The 19,345-nt window shown below is 40.7% G+C and overlaps 1 protein-coding gene across 1 annotated transcript; it reads left to right on the top strand.

Moving 5' to 3' along the window:
- The first annotated feature begins 9,176 nt into the window (after nt 1-9,176).
- Nucleotides 9,177-17,782, top strand: DDX18 (DEAD-box helicase 18). Its single transcript, XM_015868730.3, has 14 exons — nt 9,177-9,351; nt 9,454-9,624; nt 9,826-9,957; nt 10,315-10,450; nt 10,897-10,997; nt 11,103-11,302; nt 11,391-11,505; nt 12,109-12,248; nt 12,884-13,045; nt 13,426-13,578; nt 14,065-14,178; nt 14,963-15,019; nt 16,145-16,322; nt 16,919-17,782. The coding sequence occupies exons 1-14, from the start codon at nt 9,234-9,236 to the stop codon at nt 17,059-17,061; spliced, it is 1,920 nt and encodes a 639-aa protein (XP_015724216.1). The 5' UTR covers nt 9,177-9,233; the 3' UTR covers nt 17,062-17,782.
- The last annotated feature ends 1,563 nt before the right edge of the window (nt 17,783-19,345 follow it).

Here is a 19,345-nt window from a genome sequence, read left to right as displayed (position 1 = left end):
CTGATAGATAGGCCGCACTAGGAGCAAGCAGCTCTGCTATTAGGCAGTGATGATGGCTGAGATCATACAGTCCCAGAGCAGTACATAACCTGCAGGTGGCAAAATGGCCAAAGACACTTCAATCCCTCTGTCCCTGGGCTGCATCTCCTGCACTTCACTTCCTACACACCACCAAGTCCTGCCCATTGTTTGCTTGAGTAAAGTAAGATAACCACTGCAGGCACAGTAAGCATCTCATATAAACCTGACCCAGCTGGCTGCATCCAAGAGAGGGGATACACACAGGTCAGGTACCTGGGAACAGCACGTCAGTCCAAAGCAACACCTTGAATCAGGGACAAGATTTGATGGGTCTACTGATCTTTTCCCCTGACTTCAAGTAGCTGCTAACCCAGGGTGCAATAAAACTTCCACTTACTCTCCACTTTTTCAGTTAGACTGAGCAGTCAGAGTGGCCTCTCTGGCCAACCATCAGTGTTGCTTCACCTTTTAGATTCCTCGGTTATGCAGTCATAGCTTTTCTCATTAGCATGCAGCTATTTCACTTAAGATTTCTCACATCAGTTTGTCTCTACCTGCTTTTACAGAAGTCATTCTTCCAGAGAGCCCGCTGGAACACTTAAAGATGCAAGCTGTAGCATTTTCAGGACATGCTGTTTCTCAAAAGACCTCTACGCGAATTATCAGACAAAGAGTTTGGCAATATCACCATCTGTGTGTTGGTGTCAAGGATATAACCCATGTGTCAATCCTATAATCAACCCAATTTGCTAAGCTCCCAAGTTTCTTGCTGCAGCCTTTAGGCTTCCTGTGATGGAAATAAAGCCCACTTGTTAATCATGAGAATAATGGATTTTGCTGTAATTGACAGTGACAAAAGAAAAAAAACAAATTGCCTTGGGTAAACAGTGAACTAGCAAAAGCCTTCACAGCAGCCAGCTACAATCTGCATTTCTGAAATACAAAAGCTGCACCAGTAATACTAAACTAAGTGCCAGTGAGAGATGTCTGTACTTCCCAGTGTTTCTTAAGCTACTGGATTCTGTTCCAGACTCTGCACCAGTTCTCCATACCCAGGAATTCACTCAGCTTCATGAGCAGGGTTTTACACAGAGCACCTCAAACACCTCCCTGCACCTGCACTGCAGACACCCCACAAGGCCTGGATAGCCCCAAGTTGGCACAGACCACACCAGCCTGACCACTGGGGGCTGCACCCACTGGATGGAGGGGGTCTGCTCCTCTTGGTGCTACTGGGGGAAAGTGATAGGGTCGGCAGTGCCTGTATGGGATAGGGCCAAACATGCTCACCCACCTACGGCTTCATTGCCTCCAGGTTTCTGTGCCTGATACCTAAAATAAGTTGCACACAATTCAGGGTGCTTGGACACAGCTCTACTGTGTATCCAGCTTTGCTGTGTAATCCATCATGGACTGGAGAAACTACCCATGACCACTCTGTTAAGAGCAGCCCTCACCTTACATTCTGCTTATGATGCAAGTGGTGAATCTAGAAACCTGTGCACCTGCTTTAAATGAATATACTTGACTTGAACCTCAGTAGTACTATCACGTTTCAGTGCCACAAAATACAACAACCAGGCACAACAGATCACTCCTGTTAGTGAGCGACCCCATAGAAGGGGCAAAGTGCAGGAGCACAGGGCACTGTAGGACCAAGGTGAAATCTAGTATAACAGAATGCTGTTGCCAGATTCCCCAAAGGCTGTATTGAGTACTCGGCTACATAACACACTACTATTATAACAATTCAGTTGATAAGATATCTACATAAGTGTAAGGGGAAGAAAAACTTTCTGTGAAAGTTGTATTACTCAGACTCACAGCAGTGATTGAAATTAGTGTTATTTAACATTTCATACTTCTCAGCAAGGCAGAAACAAAAAGTTCCAAAGCAGCCAAGGCCATCATTGACAAGCAAAACTTATCTAGAAAAAAACTTAATAACAATTGCTTTTATTTGCACCCTGCTGTTACTCCTGTGGGTGCAGTCCAGCAGCAGGTGCCTGCTCTGACATCAAGCACTACAACATGAATTCTGAGAACCTGAATTCTGAGAACCTGCTGTCAAACAGCATTATAGAAAACCTTTAGAACTAAGCTCTTTAATCATTTATGGCTAACTGCTATGCAAGTCAATTGCACTGTTTATATTACCAAATGTCATATCTAACTCCCTGTTATGGACCCTCAAAATAAAATAATGTGATAATTACACAATCTGCTTGAAACCCGACAAATATATCCCCAGTACAAGTGATTTATGAAGATAATGTGTTGCTATTGCATAATGGCACTTCTTAATGGAAGCAATAAAGCTGTTTCCTCTGCCCCAGTAACCACAGTGATTTCTTACACAGCTACTGATTAAGCAATAGATAACGTGGGCACTTCAGAAATCATGTACACTACAGATTTGTTCCAGGCTGTTCAAGAGTTACGCTGTACATCTAACTGGCCCATTAGCAAGGTATGTGCTTCATTTGGGCTGGTTCACTCGCTCCTACCCAATTTAGTGCTGCTGTGAGAGATGCATGTTTGGAGCAAACCACAGTTTGGTCGCTTTCTGCAAGAGCTGCTGTAAATCAGAAAATTAATGTCTTTGTGGCTATGCTAACAGGAACACTGAGATTACGGCACCAAGCAGCAATACCTGTTGGTATGCATTCACTCTGTATCAAAGAGTTACTGAAGTAGGGCTGGCCCTTAGCAGTTAGGCATGTCCAGGCTAACGCAATTCAAAAGGGGGGACATTTGTCTTTCCTAAGCACTGTTACTCAAAGAAGCAATAAATCTATTAGTGATCACATTCCTGAAGAAAACATCTGATAAATTCAAGTAAATATTTCACATGCAAGACCCTCAGTGCCTGCTACTACAAGAGAAAAAGCAAGACTTCAGTAAAGGTAAGGAGCAGAAAAAACAGCTTGTATAAACACAATAAATTATAAGACAGAATAAAATGCTGCAAAGTTGCTCAAGAGTGATACCATACATTATTTGCAGCTTAAGAACAGCCCTACCAATTACTACATTATTTCCTTGCCTCCTTTCTCCCCTCTCCCACCCCCCACCCTAAGAAGGTAAGCATCGTCTCAATTGCTTCATTCTCATAATATACACATATGGCAGAAGATCAAATTAATCGTTTCTGGGGTAAGATGCTAACAAGTTAAATGAGACCCTCAATTTCCTACACATTAATGCAGAGAGTTCAGTAATTGCTTCAGCTTTGTTCATTCTGCCAACCCATGCTTCATAACACTGACTCCATTAATGACCAGCTAAACATGACTGCCCTGCTGATGATTTGTCCCTGTGCTACCTATGTAATGTCATCTGGAATGCTATGAGCTCAGTAAAAAAAGCACTGAAGGCATGTTCACTGGCAGCACTGTGATTGATTCCCAATTGCTGTGTATAGCAGAAACGAAGTATTCACATACAGCTGTACACAAAAATACATTCAGATACAACCAAGGCACAAAGCCAAATCAGAAGTGAAAAATCTCATTACAGTGTGCACTTAATGAACATAAATGTTCCTTGAGTATATCAGTGCAAAAATCAGAGCCCATAGAGGAACTCTAACCTGCCCAGTTCCTGCCTTTCCATTGATACTACACCTGGAGAGAATAAATGAATAAATGAACATTTACTACTGAGAGCAAATGTTAAATGGACTTCATAAAAGGATGCGACTTAAGACGGCACATTCAGAAGCATAAGAGCTGTATCTGCTTATAAGTGACAGGACAAATAAGCAGACATTCACTTCTGCGGCTGGAAAATTGCTTAGAATAGAGGCAAAAAAAAAAAAAAAAGATGACTGATATGGGGTAAAGCGTGCTATGCTGTTCTCAAGGTTCTGGCATCTTCTCTATTTGCCTCCATTGCTTTTTTTTTTTTTTCCCTGTTAGAGACACAGACTTTACTAATAGCAACTTGTTCACCCTTCCTATAGATACACCAGTGGGGTTGTCCAGTTCTTTCAGTCTCTACCATAGGAAAGTCATGCAACTACCAGTTATCATAAAGGAGATCAGTGCTTTAGCAACTTGACTGAAAGCATTTTAGTGTTCCAATACTGAAGCAGAACAGTAAAACATCAGTGTGAATCAACAAGTAGCTTTATGAGGAAAGCTAAGTATCAGAGCTAGCACTGAAGTTATTTTTAAGACAAAGTTTCAGGTCAACACATAGCTCCTACTAAACCATGTCCAACTTCAGCCAAAGCAAATGCTCATGAGAAACTCAAGTTCTTTCACTGACAATTACAAGAACAGAAGTAAAGCACTTCAGAAAGCATAGTTACCCAATTAAAGAAAACAGAAGTATAAGCTACAAGATTGCTACCAACGATGATGCATTCTATTTGAACTGCAGCCTATCTGCTTTTTTCAGCTTTACACAACGAACTGCCAGCAAAGTCTGTGCAAAACTGTGACCACACCACAGAAATCCAGACAACAAAAAAACAACTGATTTTTCCTGGTAAGTGTCTCTGCCAGTGCTTTTGTTTTTTTAAGCAAATGCTTGAAGTTCTTTAAAGACAAAAATCAATGTCTACTATAATGAGTTTCAATACAGCAGCCCCAATGCCAAGAAGCAATTACAGATTATTAGATTTGCTATTTTACTGGAAACACCCACACTGATGATAAATTCTTACCCTGTTCAGTCTGGATGTTTGGCCACATCCAACATCACAAGAAATGATGAGTTTAATTAGACCAGCCGTGACATCATGCCACCTACTTGCATTCAACAGTTCCATCCTCATCCCTTTGGACTCCTAAAACACATGCACACATACCTTTATCTCTCTAGCTTTCTCCTCTTCCCTCAGGGAACTCCTCCCCAGGCCTGACCCCCCTCCACTGCCACCCTCCCTAGGATCGACTGTAGACCTACTTCATGCACAAGGCAGGCTGATAAACACAACCCACCCCACCATTCCCTTCACCTGCCTCAGCCAATCCTGTTGTCGCTAGAAGCTAAATGGCACAGCTGGGGAACCCATCCTCAGCAGGTGATAGAGGGCAGCAATCTCCTGGACTAACAGTGGAAGTAGAGCCCTGAGCTTGCAGGTGTAGCACTGTTCAGGATTATTAGTCCTTATAGCCGTGCAATGGTTTGGCGTGCTTTGTGTACATGCCCACATGTCAAGCAGGCCTTACACCCTGTCAGCCCCTCCAAATGCTTTCTAGAGAATTCAATACTGTTAACGCATTGCTGATATTAGAGGTAAGAAACAGCTTCTGCCATAAACTGGTCAAATTTAATTAGAGCCATTCAGCAGAAGGCAATCAGAAAGCAAAGGTCATAGTAAGTTTTAATAATACAAGGATGGTAACGAAGATAATTCAAAAGGCTATTCGTAAAGGAAAACTCACCAATATCAATGCCTTGGCTGAAAAAGCTGGGGCAACCTCCACTAGGGAGCAGTTTCTGAGAGATGCTGCCTTAGTGGGGGTCAGCCCTTAAATGAGGTCTCAGAGGAGGTGGAGTCGAGCTCCATCCCTTCTGGGAGCACAGCTATATTACTCTCACCTGTGCTCCCACAGCTGACCCAACACTTGCCTTAGCTCGTTAATCAGAGGTTCAGGCTGTGATTTCACATACACTCCCTTAATGGTTTTGTTTCCTTAAATATTTTACCCAGAAGTCAATTTCCACTCCACCAGTGTAGGAAAACCTTAACCTTCACACAGTTCTTCATAGCACTTCAATAGGCTGCTCCTTATTAATCACAGTGTCACTCTCAAATGCACCCTTGATACTGCTTGTACTACTGAAGTGGTCAGAGAGTAATAAAAGCTTACATGTTGAAATAGTAAACATTCCCTCCCCCCCCACCCCTCACCCCCCCCCGAATGCAATATAGCAAGGCAAAGATATGTTTGTGAAGTAGGATCAGTTGCTCCTTCAATACACTGCACAGCTGCCACATCACATCTCTACATCCCTGCTAAAACTGCACTGTTTAATGGAAAGGTAAAACATTAGAAATTGTGCAATGAAAAATCATTTACAATTCATTTGTTTATCATTTTTTCAAGGTTTAATTTTCCTGGAAGCAGTAAATAATCAACATTACTACCAGGCTGGCAAATTCAATTTATTGTACCTCCCAATGTCTCTCAGCATCACCTACAGGGCCAGACTTATTCAACATTTATTCAGCATCTTCTGATTAATTGCTGACTAATTCTACAGCACAAATACCTTCATTTTTGCAAGTAAATATTTAGAGCATTCAGACACTAGTATAAGTCTCATAGTGACTGACATGCACCTCAACAACATCAGTCAATATAGGAGAACAGCTGGATCAATTCGGAAAACAACTGAAAACATTACAACCACTTGAAGAGGAACAGAATTGTGATTGAGTCTCTTAAGAAACTGATAACAACTAAAATTATTAGTCAGATGTTATGCCTTTAAATAATTCTGGCAGATGATGAACTGCACTCTCAATGTTTAACAAAGCTTTTAGAGGCCTGTATTATGCTGCTGCATAGCAACTGAAACTTGTTATATGCGGGTGAGGTAAATCCCATTGTAGTCATCTGGGAATTGTTGCTGAGGTTTTGTGAAGCAAACATAGTAAACAGCTTCAGTTAATATATTCAGTGTCAGCATATCAAGAAGTTTTGCCATACTAAGAAGCTTTGCATACTGCATGTATCCTTATTCCAAGCCTACATCCAAACACTCATTAACAAATAAATTATTCTCTATGGTAAAGTCCTGGCATACAAATCCAAAATGTTTGTCTTCTAGATATGAAGAACTACTCCACCCACACGCCAGGGAAAGATTAGCGCTCCACTGTAAGAATCAGTTCTCTCCAGTATGTCACAGGCATGAAAGCCCAAGAAAGCAATGGCAAGACCGGAAAGATCATAAACATGCCAGGATTTACTTGACTGTTCAAGATCTGACGCCTGAAAGAACAGGCTCTGGAAGATACCAGAGGGGTCACATGCACAATGACTTGTGCCAGTAAGACAAGAAATGAGGCTTTTCATTTCTTCTCACTTTTTTGCCTATTTCGAGGTTCAAGAACAGAAACGGTATTCACCAGTAGAATTTAGCTCCAATGTATTAAGAAATCCTGCCATCTTCTGGTTTCTTCAACAATAGCACTCCATAGGAACAAATAAAATAGTTTTAGTTAAAGCTTAGAGCTGATCATAAAGTCACGCTTGCTCTGAACCTTTAAAGGAAAATGTCACTGATAATAAAGGACAGGCAAGTGAAAGTTGGAAAGGCTAATGCATTGCGACTACACTGTATAGTTTAAGTCAATGTGTGCAATAATTATAACTACCATAGCTTGACACAGTTTATAAAGGTTTGAACCATAAAAACTCTCATACTCATAATACAAGTGTTCTCTTATGCAGTATTGACTGTTCTAGCTCCTGTGGAGTTCCAGTCAAAAAGCACAGTACTGTATAATAGACTATGAACTAACTATTCACAATTTCAGGAACATTAAGACTCCTTTTAATGGCCTAGCAATAAGACAGATCCTTCTCTAGCTTCCAACCAAAGCTGTAAAATCATGTTGACACACGACTGGTGCACATCCCACGTGTCCTGCTCAGTTTAGGCCTTGTGCCACACTAATGCACTTTCACAAACTCTTGCCAAGTCAGCCTGCACCCAGTGGGGACACTGAGGTGAGTTTTGTATACAGGGTTTTAACAGAACAAGTTTTCCAGTTCCCAGTTCCTGGCAGATCTGAGAGTGTGGTGATGTGGATGGAAGCTAAATGGTGATGAGCCTGGAAGTGCTGCCTGAAATAGGAACATGTGGATCACTCTATTCTTGAAGAAGACAGTTTTCTTTGCCCTTAGTGTAAGTATAGGTGTCAGCTCACTCCTGCCCAGTTTTTTAATTCACTCTATTTCACTCACAAGGAGCATATTTCAAAAGGGTCCAAATAGAATCTAACCACAAAACTATAAATCAGCACAGCGTAGGAAGAACAAATCTTTAGTAATTAATGGTATATTCTGTAGGCACAGTGTAAGGTAGACAGGGAGAAAAATATGGAAATATATTTCCAGAACCTAAACGACACTGACTTGCAGTGAGAAGCTGCTTAAAATTCAGCCTTGACGTGACTTTCCCTAGAGTTTCATACCAAAAGCCTCTCTTGATGAGTGGGGGTGGCTCAGTTTATATTCAAAACACGTCTGATGGAGACTGGATGTGCTGTTACACAGACATCCTCATTATTTAATAAGCCAGTGGCCAGGTTAGACCCAGTCACCTTTTTTGTTTCGTGGTTTCAATGTCACAGCTGTTAGCAGAGCAGTTCGACAGCCCAGCTGGAGGCCACGCTTTTCAAACTGTCAAGACTGTGAACTCTGCTGCAAGTGGGGCACAACGCATCCTGCCCCACAGCAACTACTTGCATTTATGAAACAGAGAGAGTTCTGTAGGTAATGAAGTGAGAGATGGGCTAAAACATTAAAAATGTGCTGCGATAAGGTGTCCCGGAGTCCAGGAGGTGTGAGCATCAGCAGCTCTGGTGGCAATGCAGTGTCCATCAGGGGCTGCCATTCCCTTTTGCTCTCGAACAGGACATGATGAGAGACAGCAGCCTCCAGCTGTGCTGGGGTGGGGTTCAGTCCCAAAACCAAGTTATTTCCAAAGGAGTGGTGATGCAGTGGCACAGCTGCCCAGGGGGGTGGCGGAGTCACCATCTGTGGAGGTGTTCAAGAACCGTGGAGTAATTCCAGGCCGAGCATTACCCAATTCTTAGTAATTCAGATTTCTAAGAGCACTGAAATTCTTGGTTTAAGTAACCCATATATACGTGTATGTATATTCCTGTGCTATTTGCGCCACCTGCTGGCCAAGAGAGATCTAAAGGAGGCTGCGGGAACCACGCTGGATGAGGATGAAGAGCCAAGAAAGATGATACAAGTAGGAAAGGCGATCCTGCCCCTCACTGAGCAGAGGAGCAGCTGTGAACAGAGCTCCAACAAGCCGCGCCGCGGAGCCGACACGTTGTACCGCAGCCACCCGGTGTCACGGCCGGGCTGGGCCGGCGGCACCCCGCACTGCCTCCGCCGGGACACTCGGGGGCGCCCTCCGGGCAGCGAGGTTCCGGCGCGGCCCGGAAACGTGTCGCTGCGCCGTGGTGCGTCCCCACGTGTGAGTGAGGGAGGCAGGGAGCGGGAGCCGGAATGTCGGTGTCGGTGGCCGCGGGCAACCTGCCCATGCGGCTGCTCCGCAGGAAGATCCACAAGAGGAACCTGAAGCTGCGGCAGCGCAACCTGAAGCTGCGGGCTGCCGAGCAGGAAGGTACGGCGGGGCCGGGGCCGGGGCCGGGGCGGGCGGTCCCCGAGTGTCCGAGCGCCGTGGCTGGCTGCTCTTCATCATCGTCCCTCTCCGTGCCGTGCACAGGTCAGGCCTCGTTGGCCCCCCCGGAGGAGGACGAGGGGGTGAAGGAGGCGGCGGCCCCAGAGGCGGAGGCAGAGACAGAAGCGAGCGGGCAGGCGGCGCCGGGCGCCGAGACCGCGGAGACGAAGAGGAGGAAGAAGAAGAAGAGGAAAGCTGCTGCTGGCCCCGAGGAAGGTACGTTTGGAACGTACGTTTGGTACTGTCTGCATCTGAAAGCTCCACAGAAATCTGGTCTCCCCTTCTCCTGATCCCTCCCACCGCATGATATCTGTAGGAATGGTAAAGAAAGCCAGTCTGCAGCTCAGCTTTGGATCACAAACGTATTTCTCGTACCTTCACTGAGAATAGCTTGTGTTCTGTAAAATAATGTTTTAGGTTCAGAAACTAAGAAAGCAAAAGCTGAAGAAGATGTATCTGTGGAGGCAGAAGATGAAGATGGGCAGGGCTCAGGAGAGAAAGAGGCAGAAGAGGAGGATGAAGTGCCCAGTTTACCTCTGGGTCTAACAGGTACATTGTGTTCTCTATACAAAAATTCCAGTTCTTAAGCTTTCTTCCAGAGCAAGTTGCAGTTCTCACATTTGCATTAAAAACCCGGTGTTTGAATATAGGTGACATGAAAAAAAAACAATGAAATGGAGTTATACCACTGATAAACTGCCTTGAGAAGCAGACTACTCATTTTTTCCAGGTCTCTGTGGTATCCCCAGGAACACTTTAATACAGAGTATTTTTTTTAGCCTCTTAAAATGTTACAGTAGGAAGGAATTTTAAGAAGTTGTTGTTTGTAAGGTAAGTGCTTAATGGGTAACGCTGGGATGGACAGATTTCAAGTAAGCGAATGTCTTTCTCCCTCTCTCCCTTCAGGTGCCTTTGAAGACAATTCTTTTACTTCCCTTGCTGGTCTTGTCAGTGAGAGTACATTGAAAGGTATCAGTGATATGGGCTTTACACACATGACAGAAATTCAGCATAAAAGCATTAAACCTCTTCTGGAAGGCAGGTAAGAAGTGTATCTGTATAATTGCTGTACTGACCTCAGATGTTGTGTGAATGTCGGTAACAAGTTAGATAGAAGAAATGTGACTTCTTGGAGCTGCGCTCTTTTCAAAACATTATTTTGTATTTTAAATATTTGGTTTGTAGTCATGAATGCAAATTAATGAAGTATGTGTGTTCAGGCTGTCCCATACAACTTACCCTAAGTATATGTTATGTGTGAACAAATACTTAGGGTAAGTTGTATGGGACAGCCTGAACCACTGGTTGAGCACCTGGGGAAAGGACCCAGTCAGCCCTGGGATGAAGGCAATTTATCTGTGTGACAGGGTGGTGTGGAGCCTGTCTGCATCTCTCTCTTAGACCTCATTTAAGGGCTGACTGCCTCTGATGTAGGATCTCTTTCTGGGTGACCTTAACACTTCTTTATCTTAATTTTGCTTTTTGCAGGGATATTTTAGCAGCTGCCAAAACAGGCAGTGGCAAAACACTTGCATTTCTCATTCCTGCAGTAGAGCTCATCTACAAGTTAAAATTCATGCCTAGAAACGGTAAGGATTTCCTTCATTTTGTAGTGGCCCAGATATTAAGGGATGTGGCTGTGAAAGGGCTGGAGAAACTGTAACTTAATGCCGGTCAATTGATGTATGTTTTAGGGACGGGTGTTATTATTCTTTCACCTACTCGAGAGCTTGCCATGCAAACCTATGGAGTTCTTAAAGAACTTATGAATCATCACGTTCACACCTATGGTCTGATCATGGGGGGCAGTAACAGATCAGCAGAAGCTCAGAAACTTGGAAATGGAATCAACATCATTGTAGCAACACCAGGAAGGCTTCTGGATCATATGCAGGTAGATGAAAATAACGATAACCTCTTACTTAATAAGAGGTAATAAGACCTTTGTCCTCATCTAACTCTCAAATCTGTTAATCTTCTAGAACACTCCAGGTTTCATGTACAAGAACTTACAGTGTTTGGTGATTGACGAGGCGGATCGAATCTTAGAGGTTGGATTTGAGGAAGAAATGAAACAGATCATAAAACTTCTACCAAGTAAGGAGAGAAAAAACTGTCTTTTCTGGAAATTACTTTACTAACATTATGTAGTCTGTATGATTGAATTACTGTAAGAGAAGTCATTAATTTTGATAGTTTTATAATGTGCCTTGGAGTGGCTCTTAACTGTGTCCATTTTTTCTGATAGCTGGCATGTATTATTTAGCAACATTTATCTGAAGGACACCTCATCTTTTCCTGTTTATTTCCTGCTATTCATTATTTCCGAATTAGTCTTAAGGAAATAATAGGAAAAAGATGTATTAGCTTGCAGTTGGATTTTTTTAGTCTCCCCATAGCAATACCTTAATGATTAACATTCTTCTTTTACTTGTGTATGTTATGGATTGTCTAAGAAAAGCTTAGCAAAGCTGAAGTGCATTAAGATTTTGGAGATGGTGGCAGCCTAAGTAAATATCATGCAATATAGTACACAGTGTAGTGATACTTGCCTTTGTTTATCAGTAGAAGTATATTTTAAATTAATAGAAAAAAGGTGAAGAATTGTTCCGTGGGAGTTTGCAGCTAAAGGGGTTAAGGATTTGCTATTTGAATTCTCGTTTAAATGAATGAAGCATTCTTATAACCAACTATTTTCAGAGCGCAGACAGACGATGCTGTTTTCTGCTACACAAACCAGGAAGGTGGAAGATCTAGCCAAGATTTCTCTGAAGAAAGAACCACTGTATGTAGGAGTTGATGATAACAAGGAGACAGCAACAGTAGATGGCCTTGAACAGGTAAAACATAAATGTTACTAGAAGGGGTATAGTCTGAGAACAAACCAGCAGGCCCTATGCTCTTTTAAATGGGTTGTATAACTGTGCATCCCATGAAGTGTTTAACATCCTAATGGGCAAAAGTTAACAGTTGCCTAAGGGGTTTCTTCACTGCTATCTAAAAGGTTATGTAAAAAAATAATGAAGTAATGATACAGTTAGTTACACGTTCCAACTACTGCCTGTATTGTATACATAAGCACTGTGTTACTGACTAGAGAACACTTGAGATTTTGTTTTTCCTGCTTCAGATAATGGCTAAATGGAACTGCGCTTTAGTTTCTGGGTTTGTGCAGTTGATACAATGATAATTGTTTTAAAATACTAATAGGTAGGAGTTACCTTTATAGAGTAAACTAGTAGCAAGAATTCAATGATTCCAATTAAATTCTTTCCTAGTTTGTAGAGTTAGTTTTTGCTGTTGTCAGTGCTGAAGGATTCATATAATAAAGTGAGAACCAGGCAGTAAATCAGATAGCTTTGTTCTGTATGGCTGGGAAACTGACTTTTGCCAAATAATCCCCTGTGTATTCTGTGCTATTTATGCAGAGTGTGTTCTGTGCTGTTATGTTTAACAGTGTTTAAATAATTTCTAGGGCTACGTAGTGTGTCCATCTGAAAAAAGATTCCTTCTGCTCTTCACGTTCCTGAAGAAAAACCGGAAGAAGAAACTAATGGTATTTTTTTCTTCATGTATGTCAGTGAAGTACCACTATGAATTACTCAACTACATTGATTTGCCTGTTTTGGCCATTCACGTAAGTATTTCATATGTATTTTTAATTAACCTGGTAATGCCTGTGTCTGAACATCAGGCTTTTATGCAGTCCCTCTGATAATAACTCTTACATAACTTGTGGTTGTAATACCTTGAATGTACAGTGTAACTTCTGAGAGGTACATGTTTACTGTGATAGCACTGCTTCTTCAGTGTGAAACGGTTCTGCTTGGTCTGTGCAAATCCATAAAGTAGAGAGATGCCCTGAAGTATTTTATATCTCTTGGCAGTGATATAATCTGTGAAATGAGAAATTGCATTGGAGCTTATAAACTGGCAGGTTTTTTTTAGTGGACATCCTTAACGTATGTGTTCTTCTGTTTTTTTTCTTGTTTTGTGTGATGTGTTTTTTGGTTTTAGGGCAAGCAGAAACAAACAAAACGTACTACGACGTTCTTCCAGTTCTGTAATGCAGAATCTGGAATCCTATTGTGCACTGATGTAGCTGCCAGGGGACTAGATATTCCTGAGGTGGACTGGATTGTCCAGTACGACCCTCCAGATGATCCAAAAGTAAGTTATGGAAATAAAAAATACCTTCAGATTGTAGCTGTGAGTGTCGCTGCAGAGAGAACCTGAATCTTCTGCTCAACAGAGGTCAGAATTCAGCTGTGTTCACATCTAGCAGCTTATTTCATACGTTGCTCTCCACCTGATCCTGGGAAGTGCTGCAGCTAGCAGAGACATAAAACATAACTTTATGGTACCAAAGTAATTAGAAATCTAATCAGCTAAACAAAACAATACTTGTTAGAAGCATGAATTTACCTTCAGTAGGCAAGGTAAGGTGCTTCTAGTCAGGTACTTCTGTCCCGACTAGTTATGCACTTTGCTTCATCAGCGCTTGGTTTGCCTCATCCATACCTCAGTGCTTAGAAAGTCTTTAAATGTAACTGACGATGCTGATATATGTTAATGTTAAATGCTTTTTCAGTAAACTGTATTACTGCCAGTGTGAAAGACTGTCTGGACTTAACTGTTCATTTCTCTCTGTAAAAGGAGTATATACACCGTGTTGGTAGAACTGCCAGAGGTATAAATGGTAGAGGACACGCTCTGCTCATTTTACGTCCGGAAGAACTGGGCTTTCTCCGTTACCTGAAACAAGCCAGGGTAAACTTACATGTAGAATTCCTTTGGTTTGTTGGCATTTACTGTGCAGTCACCATTTTAAAGGCAAAAACCTCAATGATTAACAATACAGTTTAATTTCTGAACATAAATCATCATGTGACTGAAAGTATTTGACTGAATGTCTAACTCTGTTCTGCTTACCCTTAGACTCAAAGGTGACTGCATGTGTTTTTATTTGCAGCTGTGCAATGTGTATTATTAAATACACGCATATAATTTTCCTATCACCTCTTCATGAAAAGATACCGGAAGCTTGGCCAGTGCAGTTCTTTATTTTTCTATTAAAACAATTGCATTGTTTTCAATTCCAAAGGAAGGGTGGCCTTCTTCCAAATGTAACAGTTCTAATAAGAGAGAACTGCCCATAGATTCATAGTGGCTTTTCTTATGGGGTTGTTTACAGACATCTGTAATTAAAACAATGAAAAGGTCATAAGGAGCATCTTTATTACCCTAATTTCAAGGAGATACAATGCTGGCCTCTTTATGCAGAGGCAATTTCAGCAAATTTGTTTCTGATAAGGGTTACTAATATTGTCATCATTGTTTTAAGTAAAAGATGTCAAAAACCTAAAAATATGTAAGGTATACTTTTAATTTAAAGCATGGCCTTGAACTTTAGATTCATTGACAGGTAAAGCTGTGTTATATATTAAAAAATAGTCTTTGGTTTCTATCACATCTGTTGTTATTCATCTTACATGTTACTGTTTGTACAGTAGAAATAATCTAGATTATGTATTTTATCATTCGTTCTTCTAAGGTACCACTCAGTGAGTTTGAATTTTCCTGGTCGAAGATTTCAGATATTCAGGCTCAGGTAGGAAATGAAGAATTTTTAATGTCCAGTACTACATTGCTGCTATTGCACCAAATGCATTTGCTCATAAGGATTGCTTTTTTCACAGTACTTTGAGAAATCATAGCGGTGTAAATATGCTTTCAACTTTTGAATAGAATATTGTCTAGCATAGCAAACGCGGTGTTTCCAGTAGCTTTTATAGAATGGTTATGCGTGCTTAGATTAATTCTGAAGATCTAAGCTTTTACAAGAGAATTTGCTCAGCCTTCAGATACAGGAAAAAAAAAATCAGTACCAACACCTAGAAATGCCAGTATATGTTCCAAGTATAGTTTTATTAAGCTGATATTAATGAAGCCTGGCATCAGCCAAGCCTGGTGTGTGTTTCTATCCTACAAAAATAACAATGGAGGACAGAGTACAAGAGAATAACATGGATAGTTCTGTAGGTGTGAATTTTTGTTTAGTTCTGTGAAGCGTTTTCTTAAGAGCTGTGTGAAGTTTCTTTGTAATAACTTGAATTTGACATAGCGAATGCCAGAAGCATTGAGGACAGTCCTTACAGAGCCTCCGTTGATAAGAATGGTTAGGAAGTATTAATGCCTAATGTAACTTAATATTAGTTTGCCAAACTAATGTATGGTAGCAGTCAAATGCGACATTCATAGCCCTCAACAAATAAAATACTTGTCTACACTACTGCATCTTCATTTTTGTCTTAAAAATAATGTGTGTGTTTTATGGTGAATTTCCAGTATTTTAGATAGACCTATAAGCAAAATTATATGGGATGGTACAGATTAGATGTCTGACTTAACAGTGTATTGTCATTGTCCATTAATTCTCATTACACATAACTGTGGCTGTAGTTGCATACTCCTCTCTGATCTTCTTTAAGACAACCTAATGTAATGTTTTTAAAGTTTCTCATTGCTGAGGCTTTGTACTACAATTCAGCTTCAGGCTTTTAGTGCCTGGTTGCAAAAGCACTGTAGATGTGTGTACTGTGCTGTCATAGTACAGTCTTATTTAAGTGAGTAGTGAATGTCACTGCAGTGCACAGAGTAAATAATTGGCTTGCATGTAATTTATTGTTACAGCCATAATTCCATAATGTAATGTCTGTTTTTCCTTTCTCATCAGCTGGAGAAACTGATCGAAAAGAACTACTTCCTTCACAAATCAGCCCAGGAAGCATACAAAGCTTACATTAGAGCTTATGACTCTCATTCTCTGAAGCAGATCTATAACGTGGGGAACCTGGATCTTAACAAAGTCAGCCTCTCCTTTGGCTTTAGAGTCCCTCCATACGTTGACCTCAGTATCCTTTTACTGCTGTGTTTCAAAGCTGAGTTCCTGCTTTAGAAATGTTAAATGGAACTTAGGGAAGTAGATATGCTGTTTGAAATTCTGCTTTTTATTGTTGCGTTTTATTTCGTATTGCTATTAATTTATTTTATTATTTATTATTATTATTATTATTATTACATTTATTATTAATAATTAACATGCATCATGTCCAAATATCAGAGAAAATGTTAAATGGCAGCTTTTCCAGTTTTAATAATTGCTTAAAAATATCTGCTTTAATGTAGATATGGACTTCAGTTACTACAGCCTTGTAGGTACTGGAATATTGCATGCATGTTCTAGAGTCTGGTACTGAAATACAGGGGCATGGACCCCTCTTGTCAAAGGTGAAAATGGAAGGAGAGAAGTTGAAGCAGTGTTTCTTCAGTTGAATTAGTTGAACAGCTGGAAGAATAAAAGCATTCAGTAGAATGACAGGTCCACCCCTAACACAGTTCGGTGTGTTTTGTGTAATACTTAATTCTCTTCTTAATAATGGTGGTAAGACCCAATAAGCAGCACTTCAATTAAGGCTTTTGTTATGCTCCTTAACCCATAAAATTCCAGATGTGAACAGCAACCAAGGCAGAAGACTACAGAAAAGAGGTGGAGGTGGAGGATTTGGTTACCAGAAACCAAAGAGTGTCCACAAAGCTAAAATCTTCAAGCACATTAGCAAGAAATCAGACAATCGGCAGTTTTCTCGTTAATTGTGCATTCATTACAGTGGCTTTTTGTTGTGCTGTATGCTGCCCTGATCGAAACTGTCTTGGCAGTTACTTCCATTTTAAACTTCTCTGCTGAACCTTTTAGGGAGAGAAAAGTTTTTGTTTCAGAGCTTCTTAATGTTTCATTTCAGGAAGACTCTTTGGAAAAGAGAATACAGAGAGATAGCCAGACTTCTTGTAAAGAAGAAGATGGATGTATGTAATTGTTTCAACTCAGTGATTTATTAAAGAAAAAATATTTTCATCTTTTTATAGGAAAACTTATTTTGCATATACCCTTTTTGTATGCACCCCTGGAAGCTGTCAGACTAGACAGAATATAGGGACAGATTCCAATGTGAGGTGACTTGCACAGCAAGAGACTTCACTATGCTAAGAAATGCAGTTCATAGGTGTCTGAAAACATTCTTAGTGTAAAAAATATAAAAGGATTTTTATTCAAGGATCATTGTGGGGTGTCTTAGTGATAGAGAATTCATTATCCAGCAGACATGGTAAAGAATACGTTCTTTTCCACAAGAATCGTTGTATGTTGTTGAATCTTATTATGACTGAGCTTGTAGTTATTTTAATTCATGGCATCTGGATGGCAGATACAGTGTCTAAGATTAAAGAAGAAAAAAACCCAGCTTCTTATACCAATCTGAGTCATTCTTAGAATTACTTCTTTAATATTATGATAAAACAGTAACATTCCAGTGAATTACTTGGTTTTCCTTTGTGGTCTGTTTAAATCTGTCTGTTAATGTCTGGTCTATTCTCTTTTGAACAGGCAAAGACAATTAAGAAAAGCACGTTGCATTACTTGAAGGACTTGGCCCAGATGCGGTGTTGGGAAGGGTTTGGGGCTCATTTGTTAGTTTACATTATTATCAGGTCTCTACCCTTGTAGAAGTAGATTTATGAAGAAGATTTATGAGGCTGTGGCTGAGGCTGGGTGTGTTATTTAAAAAATGTACAGTCACTGATGCAAGGAAGGACTACACTGTCTCAGTCTGGGCCTTTAGGAATCAGAGCCCCACCTGATTGCAGTAGAACAGGTTTTATTCCTTTATTCTGTATCATCTGGAAGGCAAGCCAGGACTACTTTGAATACAAAGAAAATTTGTACTTATTCCAGTATGAAGTGAAACCTTACAGCTTTTGAAGTAGTGTATAAGATTTAAGCTTGTGTGCATTGGAGTGTTGTAGAAGCAAGTGGACAAGTGGCAGTCTCTTACTCATAGAGGAAATCAGGTAATTGGAAAGTGGGAGAGCAACGTGACCATTCGATCAATACTCCTTACAGCACTCAGACCTCAGTGTTGCCTTTTTCCTCCACTTTTACCTGAAAAAGCTTTTAGCCCTACTGGGAAAAAAAAATAATGCAAGGCTTATTAATATTGATTGGAAATGAAGAACTTCAAAATATTGAGATTTTTGTAACTGCAATTTGCATGTCTTATGCTTCCAGAATTGTAATGAATACAAAACAATCTCTACTGTAGGGTAAGCAATTATAGTTGCACGTATGATGCCTGGCTCATTGAGATCTAATCCTTGATTCCTGTTTTGCTAACAACATTTATAACCAATAGACGTCAAGAAAGTTCTCCATGTCTATTTCTTAATACCACATTTTAAGAGAGATAGTACACTTTATCAGAGAAATACCACATTTTTTGCATGTGAGATGTACAGCATCGTATAGTACAAGAGCTCTGTCTACGCCTGCACTCTTTGCAGTTACAGGATGGGAATTAACATACAATGACATTAACACTGAGGGACTCATTAGACGAACAGCAACATTAATTACTTTGGGAAGAGATCTAAGCCAAGTTGCAGAAAACCATTGTAAAGAGTGAAGTGCTTGTGGCTCACACAAGTGGTGTGAAAGAAGTGTGGAGTATTACTTAGCAGGAGAAAAAAAGCTGAGATGATGGGCAGAGTCAGAACTCCTACCACTCTTGAAGTAGGCAAAGAACTACTTTGCAGAGATGTGCCTCTTTCTGTTGTTCCTAACCATTATGGGAGCAGAAGATTGCTTTGTAGACAACCTATTGCCCCACATACCTTTTTATCTGAATGCATTGAGGTACTGTCACTGTCTTAAGTCTGACATCAGAACAGAAAGAATGGGTTTGGCGTGAGATTTCCCAACTTCTCCAGGTATTTTTCCTGTGTATTTTCTTATATGTTTTAATACAAAGAATTTCTCAAATTATTTCCATGGAGAGATTCAAATACTGGGTGGTATTGCTCCAGCTTACAATAATTAAGGTTT

This window comes from Coturnix japonica, chromosome 7, assembly GCF_054131305.1.
Source record: "Coturnix japonica strain WE chromosome 7, WE-NBRP24, whole genome shotgun sequence".
NCBI lineage: Eukaryota > Metazoa > Chordata > Aves > Galliformes > Phasianidae > Coturnix > Coturnix japonica.
The sequence above is the reverse complement of the archived record's forward strand: the minus strand, read 5'-3'. Positions and strand labels throughout refer to the sequence as shown.

What these genes read in the sequence shown, in the direction of transcription:
- DDX18 (XM_015868730.3), top strand. Translation starts at nt 9,234, where the DNA reads ATGTCGGTGTCGGTGGCCGCGGGCAACCTGCCCATGCGGCTGCTCCGC. An exon ending in GCGGGCTGCCGAGCAGGAAG is followed by an intron (nt 9,352 to 9,453) that starts GTACGGCGGGGC and finishes TGCCGTGCACAG; the next exon opens with GTCAGGCCTCGTTGGCCCCC. An exon ending in TGCCTGTTTTGGCCATTCAC is followed by an intron (nt 13,046 to 13,425) that starts GTAAGTATTTCA and finishes TTTTGGTTTTAG; the next exon opens with GGCAAGCAGAAACAAACAAA.